Source organism: Sus scrofa, chromosome 16, assembly GCF_000003025.6.
Source record: "Sus scrofa isolate TJ Tabasco breed Duroc chromosome 16, Sscrofa11.1, whole genome shotgun sequence".
In the NCBI taxonomy this organism is placed as follows: Eukaryota; Metazoa; Chordata; class Mammalia; order Artiodactyla; family Suidae; genus Sus; species Sus scrofa.
The window spans coordinates 66,853,988-66,880,272 of NC_010458.4; the positions used below are offsets into that span (position 1 = coordinate 66,853,988).

The 26,285-nt window shown below is 39.9% G+C and overlaps 1 protein-coding gene across 3 annotated transcripts in view; it reads right to left on the reverse strand.

Moving 5' to 3' along the window:
* SGCD (sarcoglycan delta) overlaps positions 1 to 26,285 on the reverse strand; it is a 1,033,728-nt gene that overhangs the window by 406,006 nt on the left and 601,437 nt on the right. For all 3 annotated transcript variants that reach the window (XM_021076526.1, XM_021076527.1, NM_001144123.1), the window contains one exon: positions 9,879 to 10,067. In XM_021076526.1, coding sequence (XP_020932185.1) covers positions 9,879 to 10,067 — 189 coding nt within the window. The remainder of the gene's footprint in view (positions 1 to 9,878; positions 10,068 to 26,285) is intronic.

Here is a 26,285-nt window from a genome sequence, read left to right on the forward strand (position 1 = left end):
AGAAAGCAAAGGCAAGAATTGTATGGAGAGAAATGAAAACATTCCTCTGTCCACGTTTGCTTCTCATGTTCTCCAAGACCTATCTAAGAAGAGGTCAGCTAGCAGACTCTAGGCCTGTTTTGTAACAAAGACCTTTCTGCAATGACAGAAATGCTTTCTATCTGCTCTGTTGCTGATGACCACTACAAACCCCACGTAGCTATTGACCATTTGTGATGTGGCCAGTGTGACCGAATTTTTAATGTTACTTAAAGTTAATACTTTATGGGGCAACTTTGTCAGTTGTAGACAAAGATGTACAAAGCCACGCTGAGCTTAGAAATCCGAACTAGTGACACAGGCAAACCACCTGACCTGACACCTCCTCATATTCACTACTGTGTCTCTTTCTACAGTCTGAACAACCTCCTGTCTGCTGTGGGAAGACTGGTGCTTAAGTTCACAGTGGTAATCTGCCCCTTGGGACTCAGAACTTTTCTGCTCTGTTTAATGTCTCAGTAAGAGTGGAGAGATCCTGGAGTTTCCTGGTGGCTCAGTGGGTGAAGGATCTGGCATTGCAACTGCTGTGGCTCAACTCACTGGTGTGGCTCGGGGGTTGACCCCTGGCCTAGGAGCTTTCATACGCTATGGGAACTGCAAGAAAAACCAAAAACAAACGAAAACAAGTAGAGAGATCCCCAAGATATGGTCACAGCTTCCAATTTCTGAGAGTCATTCAGAGTTGACAAGCTGGATGACCAGAGTAAGACTTAAAAATTCCATGTGTGCGCAGCTATATGTGATGTATGAAGACAGACATATTTCCAGGGAGATTATGTGGCATTCCTTATTTTTTTTCCATTCTAGAATCACAAAAAATGAATTCTGAGTATATGAAAAGGATAATAAGGTCATGGATATCATCCAAGTAATAGGCTAACATTGCACAGTAGTTTGTTATAACTGGAACTCAAACGTCTCCATCTGACCTCTCAGGAGGGTCTAATTGGCATCCTTTTGAACTTCACTAGAGTCACTTCTGCTCTTTTCCTTCCCCACCCTATCCTGTCTCTCCAGATGCCCAGGCTCTCAACCCTGGAACCACAGTACCTGAATCATCCAAACAAAGTGTAACACTGTTCTCTCATGTTACAATCACCGTACTTTCTCTGCTTTACACACCACTCAAGACGCCTTATTCAGAATCATTTTGAATTGTCTAAAGCCATCAATATTCTTATCAGGATGCACATATCAAGGAACGTATAGCAGTAATGCCTTATTTTGGGCTGTTTCTCGTTATGCCATCATTCGTGAACATTATTTTAGGAAGTAAAATCTCTTTTCTAGAAAAGATTGAGCAAAAAGTCACAAATAACATTACTTCTAATCATTTGCTTTTAGAATTTAATTTCCTGGAGTTCCCGTCGTGGCGCAGTGGTTAACGAATCCGACTAGGAACCATGAGGTTGCGGGTTCGGTCCCTGCCCTTGCTCAGTGGGTTAACGATCCGGTGTAGGTTGCAGACACGGCTCGGATCCCGCGTTGCTGTGGCTCTGGCGTAGGCCGGTGGCTACAGCTCCGATTCAACCCCTAGCCTGGGAATCTCCATATGCCGCGGGAGCGGCCCAAGAAATAGCAACAACAACAACAACAGCAACAACAACAACAACAACAACAAAAAAAAAAGAATTTAATTTCCTTTCTTGAGGAAATATAATTAAAAAAAAAAACAGTGCCTTGAAAATAAAAAAAGAAACAGGCCTTATCCATCCTTTAAGACTCAAACCAAGAAATCTTCCAATGACGTCTAGCTTTAGCTGATCTCTTCCTCCACACACCCTTATGAAATTTGCCATTTGGAGGAATGTATTAGAGTGACACTTTTTTTCTACCAAATCATCATCTTTAAGATATAAGATTTTCATTATTATAATCTTTAATGACCAGACAAACCACAGTGTACTGCACAATGTGCTTAAAAAATACCAATTGAACTGAAGTACATGTGTCTAATGAATTGTACACATTGGTAACAGGCTCAGGTTTTATAGCATTTTGCAGCAATTGCAATGAGCAAAATCATCCTCGATGACTTACATTCTTGTAAAAGGTATAAAGCACAGTAAGCTTCAAACCAAAGGAGACCTTACAAAGCCGTATCCCAGGACTGTTCATGGAACAGAATGGATTTTTGTCCTTTGTTTTTCAACATTACAATGTTCATGCCATCTTAAAAAAGAATATTAGGGCACCTCTTCAGCTTGATGAATTTGAGCTAATGGATGGAAAAGTGACCACAAGAGACAGAGCACCGAGAGATGGAAGCCCAGTGTTCTTAATACAAAAAGCCTTTCCAAGTTCTCAAGCGGAGCTGGCATCTGAACTGGAAACAAATGCTACCCACATACACAATGTATTCATTAAAAGTGTTAAATGAAAAATATAACTAAAGCCAATAACATCATCTTCTCTCATTTGCTGAGCAAATCTGTACATAAACTAAGATGACATGATGTTGCCTTTATTCTATTTCACACTCCCTACTCATGGAATTAAAATGTAACAGGTAGCTGATACACAGGGGGGAGGATCTGTATTAAGAATACCTTTTCATAATCAAATTTAAGCACTCATCTCATTTATGATCTGTCCACCTCAATAAATCAACTAATACTTCATTTTAAGAGCCATATAAAGCTCTATTAACCCATCTTTACACATTTTAATTTAAAGTGACGGGCTTTTCACAATTTTTCCCCATTCATTTATTCAATAAACATTCTACGTATCTTCCATATGTGAAGCAAGGTGTTTGAAGCCGTGGATATAAAGATTAATAGTTTAAAGTTCTAGTCTCTGTAGTGGCAACAGGCAGGAAAATAAAATAGTGCAATACTGGATGTCCTCCCACCCTCACTGTATGACACCAGGTACTGGTAATACAGAAGATGGGATTGTCAGCTTCATTGGGAGGACTTTCAAGGAAAAAAAATAGGAAATAAGAGAAAAGCTTAAAAAGAGCAATGTTTATGGAAGATCAAATGCAAGTGCAATTTTTAAGTGAATTTCTTACATAACACAAGGCAAGTCCTGGGCTGGCTGCCTAATGAGCAGGACTCAGTCAATGAGAGGACTTTGCCCCCTCAGGCCACAGGTGATGGGGCATCTCACGTGGTTGATGAGCAGATAGATGAGCACAAGAGTGATGAGCAAAATCTGCAGAGTCAGTGCAGTTCCTTTTCTGGGATTTCACTGGAGCAACAACAAGAGATGGGGGCAGTAGAGGTGGGAGCTGAAAGGGAAATGTCATTACAGAGAAAAGGTCAAAGGCACATGCATGCTGAAGTTGCAAGCAAGAAGGAAACCTGGATAACCACAGGAATGAACTAGTAGCCCATCAAAGGTAGAGGGATCCTGGTCTGCAAAGAGAAGCAGATGTTCCAGGGGAAGACTCAGGCCATGGGGTCCAGGAAGGACAGAGGGTGGGCATCCTCAGTGTCACCTTTGGTTCTTGACAATGCTCTGGGTCCCACAGCTGTGGGCCCATCCGTATTCCCAGGAGACCCTCTCCCATCCCTTCTGTATATATATCTTCACTCCCTTCTACATGAGTTAGCTTGACTGGGTCATAGTTCCTTGAACCTCCTACGAACATATGATGTGTCAGTGCTCTGAGTTATGCAACACACTGGCCATTCTCTCTGGCTTTTAAAGTTTTACAGTGTGTCCAATTTACAAGTATTAGAATGCCTTCCTCTGACCCTCAGTGGATCTTTATCTTACTTTAGGGTAAATAAATCATGTTTTAGACATTGTACTGAACAAATTCAATTTGTCTTCATGAAAAATAGCACTTGGAAAATGAGAAGCACAGTGTACTGATTAAGAGCATGGGCTCAAGAGCCAGATTCCTTGCAAACCAACCCCAGCTACATCACTCACCAATGGTGTGACCTTGGGCAAGTACTGTACTTCTTAGAGCCTCCTCTTCCTCATTTGTGAAAGATGGGAAATAGTGGCACAGACCTTGTGAGGTTTTTATGGGGATTATACAGGAAAATTACAATGTAAGTTCTGTATTAGTTTTTATAAAACAAGTGGACATTCATTTCTTTAACAATGACAAATACAATGGTTTGAATTTTGTAAATTTTTTTTTAGGCTGCACCTGTAGCATGCAGAAGTTCTGGGACCAGGGAATGAACCTGTGCCACGGCAGTGACAATGCTAGATCTTTAACCCACTGAGCCACCAGGGAACTCCTGGACTTTACAATTTTAATAAGTGGAAAGAGAAGTCAAAGTTGGGGGACCTATTAAACACAAGTACAGAGACTGCTAATTTATTGAGGATTTGTTATAAGCCCCGCACTGACCAAGTACTTGACATCCATCATCTCGTCTATGTGGTCTGCACAAAACTGGTATATTGAAAACTGACTGTGTGCCAGGCACTGGGCCATAGTTACAAAGATGAATAGAATATAAGGCCTGCTCCTGAAATGTTCCCGGCATTCTAGGGGTGCTGAAGCTGGGTCAGCCAACCTCACCATCTACAACTTTGGTTCAACCATCCATAAACTGAGGGCATCTAAGGAGGTGACTCCTAAGGTTCCAGTCTTGTCATTCATGTCATCTATTGAAAATTCCTAAGCCTTTTAAGTTTTGCCACTTAATAACCACTTATGCTACATGATAGTGCAGATGATCAATACTGCAGTATTTCAGGAGGCCACTGAAGCCAAGTTATTTGGATTGGGCTCCTGGAATACCCTGGCAGATGCAGCAGTCCTCTACAGAGTGAGATTTCACATCATCAAGGCAAAGCTCAAAAGACAACAGTGTGGTGTTCCAACAGGAAGATGCTGTCCAGTCCTAAACACATGCTTCAAAGCATTCACTTCTGCACTGATCCCTAGAGGGGAAAAGTGAGGTAGTTCATGGCCCACCAGCTGTCCAGGTTCTTGACGTTCATGCTAGGGCATTGTGTGTTGCCCCAAGATCCATCTCATTGACTAAAAAGCTCCAGACTCAGACTCCTTGGAGTTATGTCTCCATTCTGTCACTTCCTATGGGCCCAACACATGCCCACTGTGCAACTGTGCTTATTCTGCCACTTTCTAGCTGTGCCATCCCCAGTCAGGTTATCAAGCTTCCCTCCTTTCCTGTGAGGTTGGTATCATAATACCTATCTGCATAAGGATTAAGTTGGATCATACACATAGCGGCACTGGCATAGTGCCAGACATAAAATGAGCCTTCAGTAAATGATGATGATGGCCAGCACTAACATAAAGCACTTACTTTGTGCTAATCCCTGTTTCTAAGCACTTTACATGCATCACTTCATTTGCTTGTTGCAACAATCCTATGAATAGGTAGGCATTGCTATTATTCCCAGTGTATTGCAGCACAGAGAGGTTGAGAAATTTGCCAATATAAGCAGCAGAACCCAGATGTGTAGCTAAAGCATCTGTGTCCAGAGTCTGAGCCCCTAACCTCTGCCCTGTGGCGTGGGGTCTCCTAAGACTTTCTGTTGCCAGTATGGATGGAGTCTTCTTATGGGTCAGAGGCTGCTCTACACATTTAACATGAATTAACTCACTGAGCCTTCATGCTGACCTATGACACAGAGGGTATCATTAAGTTTATAGTAAATGTTTATATAAACATACCAAGGGTCTAAAGCAAAAGGTGGAGGCAGTGAAGGGAGAGTGTCACTGACTGTAGTATAAAGAGAAATGAGTTCAGGGCTGAACATTCAGAACTACTGGGAACTACTCCAGGCAGAAAACATCAGCGGATACCTCAGATGGGAGGGAAATTTGTGATCGGATGACATGGGGTGGGTAACAGAGATGATGAACCCCTTTGGCAGCTTCAGAGTTTGTTAAAAGGCCAGGTCATTGTAGCCTTTAGCAGGAGGGGGTACAGTGTGGTGGAAAGGGGTGGGTTTTGAGTTCAAGCACGAGTTATTTTCCTCACTAGCTGTGTGTGCTTTAGCAAGTCACTCAACATCTCTGAACCTTGGATTTTATTTTACTAAAATGAAAATTATCATACCTAATTTGTAAAATTGTTTGGAAAGTTAAAGGATTTTTTTTTAAATTGCCAAATACAGTGACTAGCACAGAACAAACACAGAATAAATGCTAGTTCCCTTGCACAGCAGAGTGTGTGATCAACTAGGATAGGCTCACCTGTGGGTGTTGACCATAGAGGTAAACCAAACACTCTTCCATGTAGGGAAAAATAATGGAGAAAAATGGAACCTTGCTATTCTGCCTAACAATGAACACCAGAATGCTTCTGCTAAAAGCAGAGGAGAGAAAACGCATTCTTCTGATTTACATTTGGGACAAAGAAAACTTGGTTGGATGCTTGTCCAGATTGTAATAAAGGAAGTGCTTTTCCAGCGCATACCCTTGGGGATGACATAGAATGCAAGTCTGACAACAAAGACAACTCTGGAACTCCAATCTTGGATAAATTGCTGAGTCTTCAGAAACTCTTTCAGATGACATCACTCTTGTGGTTTGTCAGTACTCAGAGGGTTTGATTACAGTGTGTGCCTTTCCAAATCCCTAATTATTGAACATTCCAGGTGTAGAGAATAATTGTGCTTTCCAATTGACAATAGCCTTAAATTCTTGCATAAAATGCTTAACTGTTATCACGGTGATTTCCTGTGCGCTTCGACTTCTCACTCACCAGGGTAACCTTGGTTAATACCTCATTCTTTTTTACTGTACGTAAATCATTATTTGTGGAACAGAATTATAATTCTAAAAGAATATGTATTATACTGGGAGTGACAGAGAATATGCTTTTAACATACAAGGAAAGACCAATTTTCTGACACCTGAGCTCTATTTGCTCAAAAGCATTTCTGTAATAAAGCACCAATTATTGCTAATAATGGCATTATTCTCACCTCACTAAGTACTTGATTTGGTAAAGCTTTAAGAACTCTCAACTTTGGCAATCAATTAAGTTAACTACAGGAAATAGCCTATTTTGTATAGATTATTACCTTAATATCACATTGCTCCCCAAGCTCACATACACTTAGAGTGAATTGTCACTCAATATCCATTTACATAGACCTCTCACTATTAAGCTCACCAGATGAAACACAGTGTAGAAGCCATATTTTTTGTAATATCACAGTTATCAAAGGTTGAGTTCATATTCTCCACCACACTCACCCTCCAATCTTTCAGGTTCTATTAATTAACAGTATGCCAAACTCATTAAAAACAACAAAAATAGCCCCAAACTGGGAATTAGAGGGATACACTGAGTGTCAGCCAAGTTTCTGTGGGAAGGTAATGGACTCTATCTTAGGGCTTTTTGGTTTTTTTTGTTTTTTGTTTTTGCCTCATCATCCAACCATCTCACCAGCCAGAACCTGGGAGTCTTCTGTAATGTCTTCCAATCCCTAGAGTCTTATGTCCAAGCAGTAACTGAAGTGTCTCATTCCCACCTTTGAAATGCTTTTTCAATCTTTATTCTCTATTCTGCTACCCTAGCCTCAGTCCTCTCCTATTTTCTATTCCAAGACCGAAGGTTTCCTACTTTCAAGTTTTTGAAATACAAAATAAAAACATCACAAAATATGCCTATCAACAAATGACAGCTATGGTCCCTTGGACTTCAGACCAAACAGACTTAAGACATCTTGCAGAGCCCTGAACTCTGAGAAACTTTTTTCATTACATTGCATCCTCACCTGAGAAAGTATCTAGACTACAAACCTGATCACATCTCTCTTTCTCCTGTTGAAAACCCTTATCTGAATTTTGTGTGTCTACAGAGAAAGCAGTCTCAAGTTTAAAAAGCATTTCCTGATTCTGATTTAGAAGTAGAAGTTACTGTGCTCCAATGTTCTAAAGCACATTATCCTGGCCCTTTACAATTCCATGAATATTGACTTGTATCATCTTCCAAACTTAATACTGCAGTGCAGAAGCTTAGTTTCCTAGTGGTAACTGTAAGTGTTAAAAAGGGAGCCATTCTGCAGGAGGGAGTGGGTAGGGACTGGGATAGACTGGGGGTTGGGTTAATAGATGCAAACTATTACATCTGTAATGGATAAACAACAAGATCCTATTGCATAATACAGGGAACTCTATCAGAACTCCTGGGATAGACCACGATGGAAAAGAATATTTAAAAAGAATATATGCATGTGTATATATATATGTATACACATACACACATACATATGCACACACACAAACACATATATAATGTGTATGTATGTACATATGATTGAGTCACTTTGCTATACAGCAGAAAGTGGCCTAATATTGTGCATCAACTATAATTTAAAAAAAGGTGAGCCATTCTGATGCATTGTTTCTAACCTGGGTTTTTTGAGAGATCAAGAGTCAAGGGCCAACTGGCCCCTCCTGTAAGTGATGAAGGAAGGCCCACAGAAAAGAGATGCAGCCCTTGCTACTCTCAAGATTCACTCTCTTGGCAGAACAAATTTTTTTTTTTTTTTTTGTCTTTTGTTGTTGTTGCTATTTCTTGGGCCGCTCCCGCGGCACATGGAGGTTCCCAGGCTAGGGGTTGAATCGGAGCTGTAGCCACCGGCCTACGCCAGAGCCACAGCGCGTCTGCAACCTACACCACAGCTCACGGCAACGCCCTGCCCTGAGTAAGGGCAGGGACCGAACCTGCAACCTCATGGTTCCTAGTCGGATTTGTTAACCACTGCGCCACGAGGGGAACTCCCAAAACAAATGTTAAAACCTATTATCTAGAATGATTGGAATAATAATAAACACATACACTCAGCTAAGGGGCACTAAAGAGGGGTTTTACCAGGCAGGGAAGATGGAGAAAAGCAGCCCAAGGAGAAGGAATGGCAACGAAGTCCATGTGTACACACAGTGTTAAGGATAAAAATAAACTCTCTAATTCAGAAAGCCAAATGTCCACTGTTCTTTTTTTCAGATTTTCACAGGAAAACGATACTGTTAATTGTGTTATGGTCACCCTTCCTTATCAAACCAGAATTATTTCTATTGCCCATCTAATTACTTAACTTCTGATATCACAAGAAGAAAGGAAGGTACTTTCAGGGCAGTGGATTACTGCCTACTATATCCTCCCTAATAAGTGATATTATTTATATTGTTATAATCTCTAGGAAGGCTCTAGGGAAAAGCCTCAGAATAACTCCTGAAATCATTTTGCCAGGATTTTCTTTTCATTTGAACTTCAATAAGTAAATGTCCAATCTGTAGAGTGGTCCTAAGTACCAATAGCAAGAACTCTTCCAAGAACCTTAAACACAAATTAAGAAGCAAATGAAACACAGCTATGCTCCTCTCATTTCCATTCCACCCAAGCAGAGGGAAAGAGAACTGCCATCCTAAAAATCAAGGAAACTCTCAATTAACCATAGTAATGAGCTACCAGGTGTAAATACGGTGAAAATCCTTACATAATATCCCAAGACTAATTTTACTGTCTCAACCTCGTACCTCATAAAACTCTTCTTAAGCATTACCAAAATTTGGGAAACCTTACGACTTTGGAATTTATCCCCTATTTCTCCCTGCATTATTTACTCAAAGTGCTTGGAAGTTAGAGGATACAGAAACTCAGTTATCAAAAAGGAGGAAAAGCACACATGATGGATCATAAAGGAGAAAAAATGCCTCACAATTCTCTTACCAGCCTCTGAAAAACTGAGATCTGAAAGAAGTCAATCCCCACATGTAATGTGAATAGCAGTGATTTTTTTTTTTTTCCTTTTCATCAAAACACCAAGATGCAGGTTATTTTGAATCCTACTACCATCACTTTCCACATACCTTCTTCTCGCCTCATGCTTTCCCTTCCCCTAAGGAGAGATAAAAAATTTGTTAGGGTTTTACTTACAATTGTGAAGTTCATGACTTTGAGAATCCAGATGGTCATGGCCAAGTTCACCAGTATTAAAATCATCAGGAGTAGGACAAAGAAATACAAGCATCTTTTCCGCCAGCCGTAAATCCCTACTTTGTATACCTGTGGCCCCTCGGAGCTGGGCATGGTGCTCCGGTGGTGTGTGTACTGTTCCTGAGGCATCTGAAATAAACGAGGTGAGAGAGAAGCACTCACATTAAACTGCTGAGAGAGAGAAAAGGAGAATGGAAAAAATCAACTGATGAAGAGATATGGCTGGCTGCTGTCTGTACGTGTCCACCCTCCTTACGACGCTAAAAATCTTTTCCCTCTGGACAAAAGGGGCTCCTCTGGACACTTGCAGGAGCCCCCTTATTTCATGCAGACATCTCTCATAGTGTGCGCTGAGACACCCACATACATATCACGGGAGAACTGGGACCTGCAGGAAGCCATCTTCCAAATGATTCCTAGAATCCCAACATCTTTGCAAGGGAGACGAAGTTCTGAGCATAAAATTTGGAATTTAGCTGAGACAATAAATTAATCCCAGCAGTTCATTGTGGTGGTATAATATTACTACTTAGGCACTTCATTTGGGGTGTAAAATTGTCTCAAATGTAATCATTTTGTACTGGCAGAAATTCAATGGCAAAAGTAACAATTCTGATATTCCCTCCATTCCAGTACTCAAAGGGGTGCTGAATTAAGCCTCCCTTGACTCAGGAATCTTCAAAAAGTCATAGCTTTTGCTTAAATGCTTTGCTTGATAGAAAACTCACTACCCTCTCAAGTAATCCTTATGAGTAAGACAATTCCAATTCTTACCAACACATTTTTAAAATAAACATTAAAGGCTCAACGTCAAGAAAGGTGTGAACATGCCTCCCAGGAGCTTGCAGGCTAATGGGAGGAATGAACTAGTTAAAAGTGATTAGGGGAGAGTGAGATCAATTTTATTTTATTTTTTCTATTATAATTGATTTACAAATGATTATTGTACAGCAAAGTGACCCAACCATACACATACATATTCTTTTTCTTACATTATCCTCCATCATGTTCCATCACAAGTGACTAGATAGAGTTCCCTGTGCTATACAGCAGGATCTCATTGCTTATCCACTCCAAATACAATAGTTTGCATCTACTAACCCCAAACTCCCAGTCCATCCCACTCCCTTCCCCTACTGCTTGACAACCACAGGTCTGTTTTCTAACTCCATGAGTTTGTTTCTTTTCTGTAGATAGGTTCATTTGTGCCATATATTAGATTCCAAATATAAGTGATATACTCTATCTTTCTTTCTCACTTACTTCACTTAGTATGAGAGTCTCCAGTTCCATCCACGTTGCTGCAAATGGCCTTATTTTGTTGTTTTTATGGTTGAGTAGTATTCCATTGTGTATATACACCACATCTTCTCAATCCATTCATCCATCAATGGACATTTAGGTTGTTTCCATGTCTTGGCTATTGTGAATAGTTCTGCAGTGAATACAGGGTTGCATGTATTTTTTTGATGAAAGTTTTGTCCAGATATATGCCCAGGAGTGGGATTGCTGGATCATATATATGGTAGTTCTATATTTAGTTTTCTGAGGTACCTCCTTACTGTTTTCCATAGTGGTTGTACCAATTTCCATTCCCACCAACGATGAAGGAGGGTACCCTTTTTTCCACACCCTCTCCTGCATTTTTTATTTGTTAACTTGTTGATGATGGCCATTCTGACTCGTGTGAGGTGGCATCTCAGTGCCGTTTTGATTTGCATTTCTCTAATAGTGATATTGAGCATTTTTTTCATGTTCCAGTTGGCTATGTATATATCTTCTTTACGGAAATGTCTATTCGGGTCTTCTGCACATTTTTCAATTGGGTTGTTGGCTTTTTTGATGTTGAGCTGTATAGGTTGTTTGTATATTTTAGAAATTAAGCCCTTGTCAGCTACATCATTTTTCTTCCACTCCATAGGTCATCTTTTTTTTTTTTTTTAACAGTTTCCTTTGCTGTGAAAAAGCTTGTCAGTTTGTTTAGGTCCCATTGGTTTATTTTTGCTTTTATTTCTGTTGCCTTGGGAGACTGACCTAAGAAAACATTTGTACAGTTGATTTCAGAGAACATTTTGCTTATATTCTCTTCTAGGAGTTTTATGGCGTCTGGTCTTATGTTTAAGTCTTTAAGCCATTTTGAGTTTATTTTTGTGCATGGTGTGAGGGTGTGGTTTCAGTTTCATTGCTTTACACGCAGCTGTCCAGTTTTCCCAGCACCACTTGCTTGACTGTCTTTTCCCCATCTTATATTCTTTATCCTTTGTCAAAGATTAATTGACCATAGGTTTCTGGGTTTATTTCTGAGTTCTTGATTCTTTTCCATTGGTCTGTATGTCTGGTTGTGTACCAGTACCATACTGTATTGATTACTGTGGCTTTGTAATATTGTCTAAAGCCTGGGAGAGTTATGCCTCCTGCCTATTTCTTCCCCCTCAGGACTGCTTTAGAAATTCTGGGTATTTTATGGTTCCTTATAAATTTTTGAATTGTTTGTTCTAGTTCTGTGAAAAATATCATGGGTAATTTGATAGGGATTTCATTGAATCTATAGATTGCTTTGGGTAGTATGGTCATTTTAATAATATTAATTCTTCTAATCCAGGAGCATGGAATATCTTTCAATTTCTTTTGAATCCTGTTTATTATTTATTTAATTTCTGTATATATACATTTTTTTCTACTCCACAGCATGGTGACCCAGTTACACATACATGTATACATTCTTTTTTCTCACATTACGTGTTCCATCATAATTGACTAGCCAGAGTTCCCAGTGCTACACAGCAGGATCCCACTGCTAATCCATCCCAAAGGCAACATTCTGTATCTATTTACCCCAAGCTCCCAGTCCCTCCCACTCCCTCTCCTTCCCCCTTGGCAACCACTAATTTCCTTGATTAATGTTTTATAGTTCTCAGCATATAAGTCTTTCACCTCCTTAGTCAGCTTTATTGAGACAAATTTTTAAAAACATTTGCCAATATTAAGTAATATGCCAATACTCTTTAAGGAAGCTTTCCCAAACCATTACTGTTGACAGAAATTATCTTCATCCTAGCACTACTAATTAGGTACCAACACAATTATAAGTGAACTTATTGCTTCTATAAAATTCTTCAGCCAAAACAGATTTTAAAATTAAATACAAAGCTACCAATGTGTATCATTCAAAATGGGAGAAAAAAAAAAAACCTGACTACTAAAAACAGTGATGAATAGCCAAACTAAACAGCATAATACCAAGAGTTTGAGCAAAGCATCATCCGAGCACGGCATCCCTACTCTGCAACAAACTATGTGACAGCATGACCTCTATTGCTTTTCTCCATTTAAATGACTGCACAGTCCTTATTCTGGGATTTTCACTCCATTTGGCCCTCATGTAGGCATACTGTACCCTCTAGGAATAAGGCTTGTCTCTATTCTTTTTCATCTTCATCAAGAGCAACTACTTTAGCGGTATGTGGTGGCAAAGTGACCATGGTGACAAACAAAATGTAAGCCCTAAAATCACATCCCTAGGTGTCATCTTCCAGATGGTTCAGAATACAATTATTCCATGGTTTTCAGATAATCATTAAAATGCACACATAAAGTCTAAACCTCCCCAGAGAACTCATGGTCTTCAGACCTCAGTGGAATTCCATTTGAAAAACCAAGAGAGGCATTCCCTGGTGGCTCAGTGGGCTAAAGATCTGGTGTTGTCATTGCTATGCCTTGGGTTACTGCTGTGGTGTGGGTTTGGTTCCTGGCCTGGAAACTTCCACACGCTGTGGATGCAGCTAAAAAAAAAAGGAAAAACCAAGTGAATTCTTACGTAAGGTCAACTGAAATGCTCAGTGAAGACCTACATACAACTCTCTCATTCGGAACACTATGCTAGCACTAAAATCAGGCTCTAATATGAGTATGTGTTTAAACATACGTGTATGTGGAAGGAATAAGTGAAAAAATGAACACACAAATGATGAACAAATGAATGACTTCCCATTTGCTATGACGCCTGCTGCCATCTGGCAGGCATACAGAAGTCCAGGTCAAACAACATGGGAAAGGTCTTGTTTGTATCCTTGCAAATTCCCACTTCGGGCTCCCAAATCCTCGAGTCCCCAACCAAGCAGTGAGCTTCAAACAATGAAAAAAATCTTAATTGTGCTGTCAGTCCCTTACAATTCTGTAGATCAAGGCTGTGTTGTGACAACACAGGGACACAATAATGTCATCACTCACTGACCTATTCACACACCAAGACCAATGAGAAGCAGGGAAAAATGTCTTAGAAGACTGAAGGAAATCAGGCCTTTCTTTTTCATTAAATCATGTTCTGTAAATTAAGGAGATAATCACAATAGTGGAGAATCCTATCTGCAAGTCTTCTTTTGATTCTAATCTACTAGTTTCAGAGTCAGTCGATTTAAGACAGGAGAGGCTGACCCATTTGTGCGCAGCCCCAGGATATGTGGCAGGGCAAGGACAAGAATAGCAGTCCTTGACCCCTGCAGAGTGAAGAGCAGTGGGGAATTCTCGATATGAGTGTACACAAGCTGGCAATATTGCCACAACAACAGGAGCCTTTCCTGTGACATGTGTCCCAACCAATGGGGGCATTACATAACTTAGCTATAAAATGGAAATGACATGTGCAATAAATATCTATGAGGCCACGGATATGGATGTCATACATGTGATTTTTTTTTCATACACAGATTTTTAGAACTTGACAGAGGTAGTGAATACCTCCACTAGAGGTTCACATTCCTGATCCATACCAGAGGGACCTGTGAAGCTTTTAAAACCACCTACACTCAGGTTAATTAAATAATAATCACAAGGGAAGGACCCAGGTATCAGATGTTTTAAAAGGTCCCCACATTATCCTAAAGAGGAGATGAAGCTGCTTATCATTGATCTAATATAATCTCTCTCAATCCTGACTATGCAGCAGAATCCAAAAGAAACTTTTAATAGATTCAAAATCAAATCCCCAGCTATACAATGGAACTGGAATTGTTACAAAGCTCCCCAGGTTATTCTAAGCATTTGGGATAACTTATCTAAAAAACAGCCTTTATTTTTTTTTTTCCCGCAATACAACCATTTTAAGCTAAAATCTTTTTTTTTTTTTTTTTTTTTTTTTTTTAAGGCTGCACCTGCAGCATATGGAGGTTCCCAGACTAGCGGTTGAATCGGAGTTGTAGCTGCTGGCCTATGCCATAGCCATAACAATGTCAGATCCAAGCCACGTCTGTGACCTATACCACCGTTCACAGCAATGCTGGATCCTTAACCCACGGAGCGAGGCCAGGGATCAAACTGGTGTCCTTATGGATGCTGGTCATAACTCATTTCCCCTGAGCCACAGAGGGTACTCCTCAAGCAACAATCTTAAAACAAATGCTAGCACAAAAAACATCAAAACAGCAGAGCTTCTCTGCTTAAAGCAATAACAAAGGCTTAGCCTCCCTTGAGGCACTTCTACAGAAACTTTGGACTCCTCTGTTAAAGCAGTGATTTTGGCCCCCATGTTTCCTGACCAGCTGAGGAGCTCAAAGCCAGGACGAGGAAGCAGAGACCATTCAAGTCACATTGTGAATTAGAAACTGAGTGGGAATCCGAACCCAGATCCTCTAATACTTGGTGCAGTGGTCTAGTCTGTGCATCCTAAAAGCTCTTGCATCTCCACCATATCCCCTGCCTATTTTAAGAAGCCACATAAAAGAAAACATTCCAGTCTACAATTTGGGAAGTAAGGAAGAAAAGGAGGGACAGAGGGAGAGAAGAAAAAAAAGAAAGAAGGAAAAAAGGGGAAGAAGGGAAAAGGAGTGAGACATTTCATACAAATTATTATAATACAAAATGCGCCTGTCAAAAACTAAGGGAATGGATACATCTGCTATGAATGATTCTGCTTGGAAAAAGAAAAATTAGATATGCTGGGTCCATCATTTTTCTACTCAAAAACTGAAACATGCTTTTAGTAATAAAAAACCTAGGAGGAAAGACAGTCTCCAATCTGGGTTTCTTTTTTGTTCCTCCCCAGGAGAAATGTGCTGTATGGGAATGAAGTTCAACTTTCAGGTTTCCCTTGTCCAGGTCCCTCCTACAGTTCTGGGAGGGGTCCTGGTGGGGTCTTAATGGCATCATAACATTTCTGTAAAATCAACTAAAGTAAGATGTTTCAACTGCAACTAGCTAAGATCCTGTCTTTTACAACGTCTCTTCACGTTGGGTGGCTTTGGAGGATTTAGATCAATTTTGGAGGTCCAACTAAGAGGAAGTTGAACTGGGGTTCACATAGTTTGGGTGCAGTGGTATATATTTACACAATTTGCAGACACTACCCTACAGAGGTACATTACTGGTGTAGGGATGTCTTCTAGGAACTCTCCTTCCACTCTTGGCACCAACCCATCGAGCATGGAGTCATGAAGGTATAGGACCCAGGGACACGTCTCAGTGTCAACATGTCCTGTGATAGCCAGGGTCAGAAACGCAAGGGAAGCAGAGGAGCCTGAGGCTAGTTGGAAGCTTTTTTTCTAATCATCAGGTACATAAAATTTCAAGTGTAGAATTTGATTCTCATTGACATATAGTCAAAACAGAAATTCTTTCCTGTCAAGAATATACTCAATGCAGCCCATGAAATAAATCTTCCCCAGTTTTTCTTTTTCTATGGGAATCATGGAAAAGGGAATTAATCAAACGTCTTGTGTTTGCAGGCTGTGTGTGCTGTGTGTCTGTATTCTTTACGTAAAGATGCATGCTTTATACTTCTGTCAATGCTTTATATAACCATCAATTTAAAAAAATAAGTTTTACTGAAATTGTTATAGGAGACAATTATCTTTCTATTGTCTCTACAGAAAGTGTCAACACCAAGCAGCTGTCATATGATGAGGCATTCAAAGGATATGCAACCAAAAACTAGAAAAAATATGACAGATAGTTAATTATTAATATTATTTTCTGGATTTTATGACAGGTCAGCTCTTTAAAATTAATCATTTCCTTTCTCATTGTAAGTACCATGTTTTTAACTTGAGTTTATATTCCTAATTTTTGAGGTATTTTTTCCCCTTAAAACAGCCAGATAAACTGTTTAAGCTTCAGGCCTCACGAAACCTGGATAGTTTCTTATGGGGTCCCTCCCATAAAGGACCCCATATGTACACCAAAATCTCAATGAAACATCACAAGACATTAGTTCTTAGATGAGCTCAATGAAATTATCTAGTTTCACGGGGAGATATTTTGAATGTGTAAGAACCACCCTGGGAAACAATATATGCAGATTCCTAGGCTTTTCACTAAGGAATAATTCTGTTAGTCAGGGTGCTTCCTAGAAGTCTGTATTTTTAACAAGCACCAAAATTGATTCTGGATATAAAAGGCCAAAGAACATGTTTCAAGAACACAAATTTACCTCCAAAACACACACAAAAAGCATCCCTGACCCATCTTTGCCTCTATTTGTGCTATTTCTCACCGGATTACCCAGATTCCTCCTGTGTCCTAAATATACGCCTTGCCAGCCCTCATATTTTCATTGCATTCCTACCCTTGAAATTTCCTTTCCATCATCCTCTTTCAGCAATATATTGAATATCATGTTCTTTGCAGCCTTTGGTGTCTTGGCTTTTAAATGTGCGCAAATATTTTCCCCATTAAACAAAATCTTTTCTCACCTTTATAATCCTCTCTACGTGTTGCCTATTTTTATTCTCACTGATGCCCAGGGTTACCAGGTCCCTGGCAAACACTAGGCATCTCATATTGTCATCTAGCTATTGAATAGTCCATTCAAAAATCACTCGTGATGTCCATGATCGAAATTCAATATGCTTTTCTTAACAACCATTTTCCTTAGAACTTCTGAAGTTTGGATATTGCCAGCTTCCCCTCTTCCCTAGAAATTTGTTCTTTTTTAGCTTTCATGACAGTGCAAGCCCAGAGATTCTTTCCTTTAATTTCTGTTTGTCTTTTCAAATTCTCTTCTCTGCTTCTTTCTTTCAAGTTCACATTGGGAGTCAGTGTTTCCTTCCTCACCTCAGACACAATGTCCAGGGTCATACCTTTATTGTGTACTTCTATGAGAATTAAACCCAATCTATCACTTACATTCCAGTTACATTCAAATGGTCCATCTACATATTTTTCATCCATCTACTCATCAAATAATTATTGATCATCGATCCAATCCCGTGTACTGCGCAAAGGGTCTCACGATACCGTAAGTGAGGATGATTTTGCCTTTATGAAGCTCACAGCCTACGTGGGGAGGTGGGGTGGACAATGCACAACAAACACATGAAGAGTTCCAAACGAACTGTGCGAAGCATCTGCGATGAAAATTATCTGGTAATGTTAAAGAGAGCATCACAAGATGGAAGGTCCCTTGTACAGACTCAACCAGAAAGAGCTCTCCGAGGATGTAATATTTTAGCTGAGACTTGAAGGGCAGGAAAAAGACAGTGAAGGCAGGGCTTAGGCATCAAACTGTCTCATGCAGAGGAAGGGAAGGGAATCAAAGGCAAGGGCCCCAACACAGACAATGTCTGTGTGACTGCCTGTAATGAGTGAAGCAGAGATAGGCGTGGGATGAGCCTGCAAAGGTGGCTAGAGTTGGATGATGCTGGGCAACCCATCCTAATAAGCGGTTGCTAAGGGGTAGGGGGAGGGGGTGGGATGTATTGGGAGCTTGGGGTTGATAGATGCAAACTATTGCTTTTATAATGGATTAGCAATGAGATCCTACGGTGTAACACTGAGAACTATGTCTAGTCATTTATGATGGAGCATGATAATGGCAGAAAGAATATATACATGTATGTGTAACTAGGTCTTCATACTGTACAGCAGAAAAAAAAATTGTATTGGGGAAATAACAATAAAAAAAAAGAAGTTCAGATGTTACTGAAAACCCAGGGCAAAATTTGAAACAAGGGAGTGATAATCTGATTTATAACAGTACACCAGTGCCTAGACCAGAGCAGGTACAGAATAAATATTTGTGGTTTGATGTAATTAACAATCTTATTTTTTCCTTTCCTTTATGCCAATTATGTATCAAAACATTCTCAAAAATTGAATGATTTAGCAAACTAAACTTCAAACAGTATAATATACTCCCTAAGAGGCTTACTTACATCTGTGTGTGTGGGGGGGTGCATCAGGAATGTGAATTTGAAGACAGGATCCTTCTATCCGAATAAATCCTTTTCTTGAGAACCACCAGACAACAGTATTTCCCATTGGTCTTTGGGAGTTTCTTTACATTGTCATACAACATATTTTACAGTGATATGTATCATCTCTCTGAATAAATCCCACATTCTTCTAAGTATTTACAACTTATTTGAATGGTAGCAGCACCTAAATGTGTGTGTATGAATCTAATTACATATATACCATAGCATACATTTGTTCATTGAATGAATAAAAATCAAGCCAATGTTAAAGAGCAAAGCATGTCCTCCAGTAATAAGCAAACATCTATAAGATCAGAAGCAAAGAAATTAAAACTTACACAACTTGCCCCCCTTTCCAAAAGCACAGACAATTACATTGATGTTAAGCAGATTCAACTCTAAAGCATCACTCTACTGTCTCATGAGGCTATTTTCAGTGTTCACCTGTTTATCAACAAATCCAGTTGACTTAAAGATAATCTGTTGTTGTGGTGGGTTATTTTGGCATGCAAAACACAAGATGATTCTATCTCCCAAAGAAGGAATGTAGTGAAACTTCCTGTGGCTTCGCCACTAGATAGGGAGGAATCCAATTGTCCAGGTGATGTCATAATGTAATAATCACCATAATCATGGCTAATTAAATAGCTGCCATATATGACCAATGTGCAGTTTCTAAAGAAGGTCATTCTGGATGGGCATTTTATTTATTTATTTTTTGATTGTTTAATAATTCATTTATTGTCTGAGCTGTTTTTGCATTTGGGGGATAAGAGACATGAAACGGTTTTCCTAAGGCTCATTGTTTTGAAGAAGGTATAGGTTTTCTTTTTTTTTTTTTTTAACATGTACACATTCTATTTTCACACAGTATCATGCTCCATCATAAGTGAGGAGACATAGTTCCCAGTGCTACACAGCAGGATCTCATTGCTAATCCATTCCAAAGGCAATAGTTTGTATCTATTAACCCCAAGCTCCCAATCCATCCCACTCCCTCCCCGAACCACCACACTCCCTCCTCCTCCCCCTTGGCATTTCAAAAGCATGGTTTTGAGCTGTAACCACCTGGTGTCACACATTCAAATGTTCATACCCAGGATTATGTAGCATTATGGAATCAAAGCCTTGATGCTAACTCAATGTGACAATCTCAAGGAGTAGATCCATTTTTATGACTTGGGCTTGTGAAGAACTTCCTCTTAGCCGATGCGGCCCGGTTTCACTCTGTCACTGCACACACCGCTAAGACCTCAGTGACCTCACTACTTGTGAAGGTTTTCCTGATAGCCTCACGAATGTCCACCATCAGTCATTGGAGTCATACAATCTGCATAAATTCCATGCTCACTGTAAAGCCTTCACAAAGATCCTCAAGCCCAGCCCAGCCTAAGTGGTACCTAGACTCTGTAGCTGTTGCCTCTCTAACTAAGGAAGTCACATTATATGTCCAGCTGAAAGCTCTCCTGTAGGAGAGCTCTCCTGAGCTTCGACGTGTTAGGTCTCACTGCTCTGACAAGCCTTTGACATCTTGACACAGAAACTGGCCTCATCACACTCAAGTGGATACTTATGTTCACCCCCCTTCCCAAATCTGGTAGATATCAACTAGCTACTAGAAAATCTTGTATTATCCCCTTTCTATATGTCACCAGTTGACGGAAGAATGATGGAAGGTCCTGGGGCAGAAATACATACAGCTGGCAGACTTCACAAGGCTCAGAACCTCATTCTAGAAGCCATGACTTTCTACCTACATTCACTGTTTTGTTTCAGCTGGGTTCTCCTTCAAGAGAAGAACAAATGTTTTCTTTACTTTCCCACGCCCCAAATAAATGAGATACCTAGAAAACAGTTACAGTATCCCCTTTATCAATCTGCTATGCCAGACGGCATTATGTTTTGAGCAATGATCAAAAAACAATCATTAAACTTTCTAAAGACATATCAATGCTATCAAATTGCCAGAGGATTTTTCTTTGAGGCATGTAAAATTTTATGGGCCATGATCCACTGTACTAAGAGGGTAGAGCTGAGAACAAGGAGGCCTTGGAAGGCGTTTTATTAAGGCGTGTTAGACTCTTCTCACAAGGTTTCATAAAATCTTGTTCCATCAGGTGATTTAAGGGAGTGCTAACGAGCACAATTCTCCATACAGTTTCATACCGTGGGGGAAAGAAACATGGTAAAGCACAGACCTGGCTGTGAAGAAAACCACCAATCCCTATTTTTTGCAACAGAAAAAAAAATTTTTGGACCATCTACGATGTGCCAGGTACCACAGCAGATCTTGGAGATATCTAGGGCTTCAAAAGGATGAGCAGGGTATTTCTGTATTCAACAAGCTTGTATTTAATGGGAGAGATGGACAAAAAGCAAATAAAAATGGATGACACTATTACAACTAAAGTTAAGAGGAAAGAAAACAGAGAGGGTTCCCTAGTAGGGATGACCCACCTTCGTTATGGAGGACTATTCTGACCAGTGACAATTAAGGGGAGACCCAGAAGTGGACCAAGTTTTCCAGTAGAGGACACAGCAACCATTATGGCCTTGAGAGCATCCTCAAGTTAAGCAGGATGGCCAGCAGGGGGCGCTCAGAGGAACGGCGAAGGGAGGGGTTTGTAGAGTGAGGCTGTTGCCTAACTACAGTCCGCCTTATAGGTTACGGATTGGGTAAATAATTAAGATGGCAAGACTGATAACTCCATTCCCTTATTTAGAAATAAGACAAGTGATGCAAATTGAGGGAGCTAGGGTTTATTAATGATGCTGCACGTTGGAACTTCCAGAACATTTAAAAGTAAACATGAATTCCATCACTGTTTACAGTTGTCAATAGTTTATATAAATAGCAGGCATAAACTCTCTCCCAGGCTGATTATAGTTTCTAGAGTTAGTTCTGAATCTGAGTCATTTTGGATTACTGTGGCACATAAAGAGTTTTCCATTAACCATGTTAATTTTGAGATTTCAGATTTAAAACTCTCTGCTTTCACGGGTTGTTTTCCTTCAGCCAACCAGAGAAGGCATTAGTCTTGGATTATTAACATTTGGCACAATTTAGACAACTGTAACAAATTCATCACTTTTAGTTTTGATGTAACAATCAACATTTCTTTTTCTCTGTAAAATTCATCTAGAAGATGAACTGCCTGTTTATGTGAAATAGTCCAGGAATGGCATGTTCTATTTAAATGAAGGTTTGTATTAATTTAAAAGTTAGGTATTACATATTACATCCTCTAGTTTTCTGAGAAGTGGAATAAGTGTTGAACATTTTTTTTACTGAAAAAAATGAGAAAAGTGCATGTATTTAAAAGAGCTGAAGAAGATGCAGTTATGAAAATCTCTTTTGCACTTTCAGCCTTTCTCCATAGAGGCAACTATTACCAGCTTTTTTCATATCCTTAGAGAAATGTTCAATACACATACAGACTTTACTCACTATATACATTCAAAGCATGTACATATTACACACACACACACTTAAATTTTTCTTTTGGGGGGAGTTCCTATCATAGCTTAGTAGTAAAGAATCCAACTAGTATCCATGAGAACGTGGGTTCGATCCCTGGCCTTGCTCAGTGGGTTGGAGGATCTCGCATTGCTGTGGCTGTGGTGTAGGCCGGCAGCTGTAGTTCCAATTCTAACCCCGGCCTGGAAACTTCCTTATGCCACAGATGCGGCCCTAAAAAGGAAAACACTTTAAAAGGTACAAATAAATAAAATTATTTTTTACACAAAGAAGGGCATATTATTTCCAATATAACTTGGTCCATTTAATATAGTTCAGTGATAGTCCCACAAAAACATACAGAAATCTGTTTAAGTTAGTTTTAAATTGTATGAATACATGATATTTAACTTAACCAACACCTTAGTGATGGCACATTGAGGTTCCTTCCAGTAAATTTCTTGTGAAATGCTTATTTTGACAAATAAGCTAGCTGGCACCAGTCATTTTGCATAAAAGACAGATTCCCTTCATCTTGGATGTTATATTTTCATGGACCAAATGATTAACAGATCAATAAACATCTAACTTGTCATATTTATTGTTGGGCTAAGTCTTAGGAATAAAAAGTAAAGCTGGAGAAAGGCACAGGCAATGACTGGGGAGGCCTCTGTCTGTAGGACAGTCAGGGAAAGCCCCTCTGTCTGGAGACATTTGAGGGAAAAAAAAAAAAATAAAACACGGACAAGCAAGAGTAGTCAGAGGAAATGACCAGCAAGGGCAAAGGCCCTGAGGTAGGGGCTTATTGGGCATGATGGAGGAAAAGTGTGGCTAGATCACAGCATACAAAAGGGAGAGTTTGAAAAAGATGCTTGGAGGTGTAGGCAGCGGGGGTGCACACTGAGTCTTGTGAGCCATAGTAAAGCCCGAGGTATGACACTAATGATGACAGAAACTATCAGAGAACCAGGGCACAAGAGTCCTCAGTGAGGGAATCACTCTCACTGTTCTCTAAGGAACAGACTACAAGGGACAAGAATGCTAGCAGAGAAACCAGAGGCCTGTGCCTCCTGCATTTACCAAAGAGAGGTGACAGCAGCCCAGATATGGGTGGAAGTTGAGTAAGAAGGTAGCTAGTTGCTGTATTTGGAATCTTTCTGGAAAGTAGAGCTAACGAGATTCACTGCTTCCAGAGACACAGGGGGTGTGTGAGTGAAGGACAGCAGTCCAGGAGAATGTCAAGGTCCTGGCATGAGCAGCTGGGTGAATGATGGTGGACTCACGAGGAGCAGGAGGCGAGTGGAGCTTGTGGGGAGAGAGAGACAGCTCTATTTAGTCACATTCTTTTGAAATGCATGGAAGAATCCATGGGGGTGGTGTCACAAAGGCATTTGGAAATGAATCTGGAATTCAGGGGGAAGATTGGACTTAGAAATTAAATATTTAAGTCTTCCACATGTGAGTCGTATTTAAAGCCACAGGATGGGGCATGCATGTTTCATATATGTCCAAATAGACTCTCAGAGAACCCCTGAGACACAGAACTGCTAGCTCAAAGTGTGTGTGTGTATGTGTTTATGAACATTATATTACCTATTATCAAAGTTTTCCTCTAAAGTATATGCCTTACCTTTAAATTCAAAATATAATCTCTAATGAATTAGAAGATATTTTAGTATAGTTATTAACATTAATTCTCTCCATTCTAGAAATTTAGATACATGAGGTGTCAGTTGAGGTTGTTTCAGACAGAAATATGATTGGAAATACACATACATATTTGTACCAGGCATTATCATATACATTAGCACATGCACTCCTGACAGCACTTGGGGGGATCAATTTTATTAAGACTATTTCATAAATCAAGATACCGGAGTCCTAAGGAATGAAGGGATGTTCTCCTAACTAGTGAGTTGGTTGGGGTCTGGACTCAAATTCAGACCCCAAATTCCTTCCATTAGACACAGAATGAGCCACCTCGCTTTCCCTGAATAGGAAGCAAGGCACTTAGAATTACCATTTAAGTGTATTTAGCATTTAAAAAGGCATAAACTCTGACACCACCTGACAAAGCTGCGTTTTCCTTTGGGTCTGCCCCATGACAGTTTTACGCATTTGGGACTCATCAATGAGAAAAGCCACAGATCCCGGATCTCATGGCAGTGGCAGGAGGCAGTGATGGCAGAGACAGATGACCAATATGAAAATTATGGCTGAAACTTATAAGTGAATCAGGGCTACAGGTAAAAGACCAGAAAAGGGAGATCAGCAGTGGTAGCGGGTGGAGAACAGGGCAGGTTCAAATTGTAAAACCATGAGTAAGGCTGACCTCATGGGGAAAAGAATAGCTGAACAAAGACTTGATGGAATCTCGAGGATCACAGATTTCGCTCAGCCTACAACTCAGTCATCATTATAAAGGTGGTCCTTTATAATGCAATTTGAAAACCAGACAAGAATGTAAACTGGACAGCTTGAAGAGGAAACAATTTCAAACACTGGTAGCACATTTAACAGTGACATTTTGACATGCAAAGGACACTGCATCTACCCATCGTGGCTTCATCTACAGCCAGCTTTCTTAACAGGAGTGGCCGATCCTCTGCAGCTGCCCTGTATGGCACTAGGCTAGTGCGTCTGAAATCCCCAGGGATGACTCTTGACTAGAACCCGATGATGACAATTGCAGTCAGGGCACTACAGCTCTTCTGTGACTTGATGACCAAGCTGTGTAATAAAATATTAAGGAACATGACTCAAACATTTAAGATCAGAGAAGTGATGCAGAGCTTGAAGAGAACATGAACACAATAAAGTTCAAGTCACTGTTTAACAGATGAGAATGCTGGCTTTAGGGAGGTGAAGTGACTTCATCAAGGTCACAGAGTAAGTTTTCCACAAGACCAAAGTCCACTACGCTGGGAACCAGTATGTTTCCCACAAATTCCAGGACTCAGTCTTTCCAACTCAAACTCCTGTTTGACGTCACTTTCATCAATCACCACACATACACCTTTTGAATGATGCCCTAAGGTAAGTCACAACAGAACCATGTTTCCTAACATAAAGAATAAAAAAGCTGATGATAAATGCATTCATAATGGTTACCAAGGGCCGGGCATAGTTCTACATGCCATACTGATTTAATCCTTATAGACATGTAATTATCAGGTGTTATTAACTATCCTCATTTTACAACTGAGGCAACTGAGAAACGGAGAGATTAAGCAATCCACCGAAAGTCACTCGGCTTGTTCAAGACAGTAAGAATTTGAATACAGTGTGCCTGGGTAAAAAAATCTGCTCTAATTCTTATGTTAAATGTTTCCAGATATGTGTATATACTTGATCAGAAGAATATGATTACTAGTTAAAAACATGTTTTTGTGATAATTTTAACTAGAATTTCTCAACATGGATATTACTTTTAAAAACATTCTTTATATACTTGTTAAATGACTACTATATTTAAGCCAGGATGCATGTTACTCTAAGTATAGGCATTTTTTCCTAGGTAATAAACCATTTTATATGCCTCTGAAATTCATAAATTTTTACAGCATCATGAAAAACAGCTACAACAAATTAGGCACATCCCTCTATAATGATTCAATAGTTCCATAAAGTTAGCACTGATCCAGCAGATTCTCTCTTGATAATTTTGTTTGGCAAGGATCTTTAGCTTTTACCTGGGCTCTC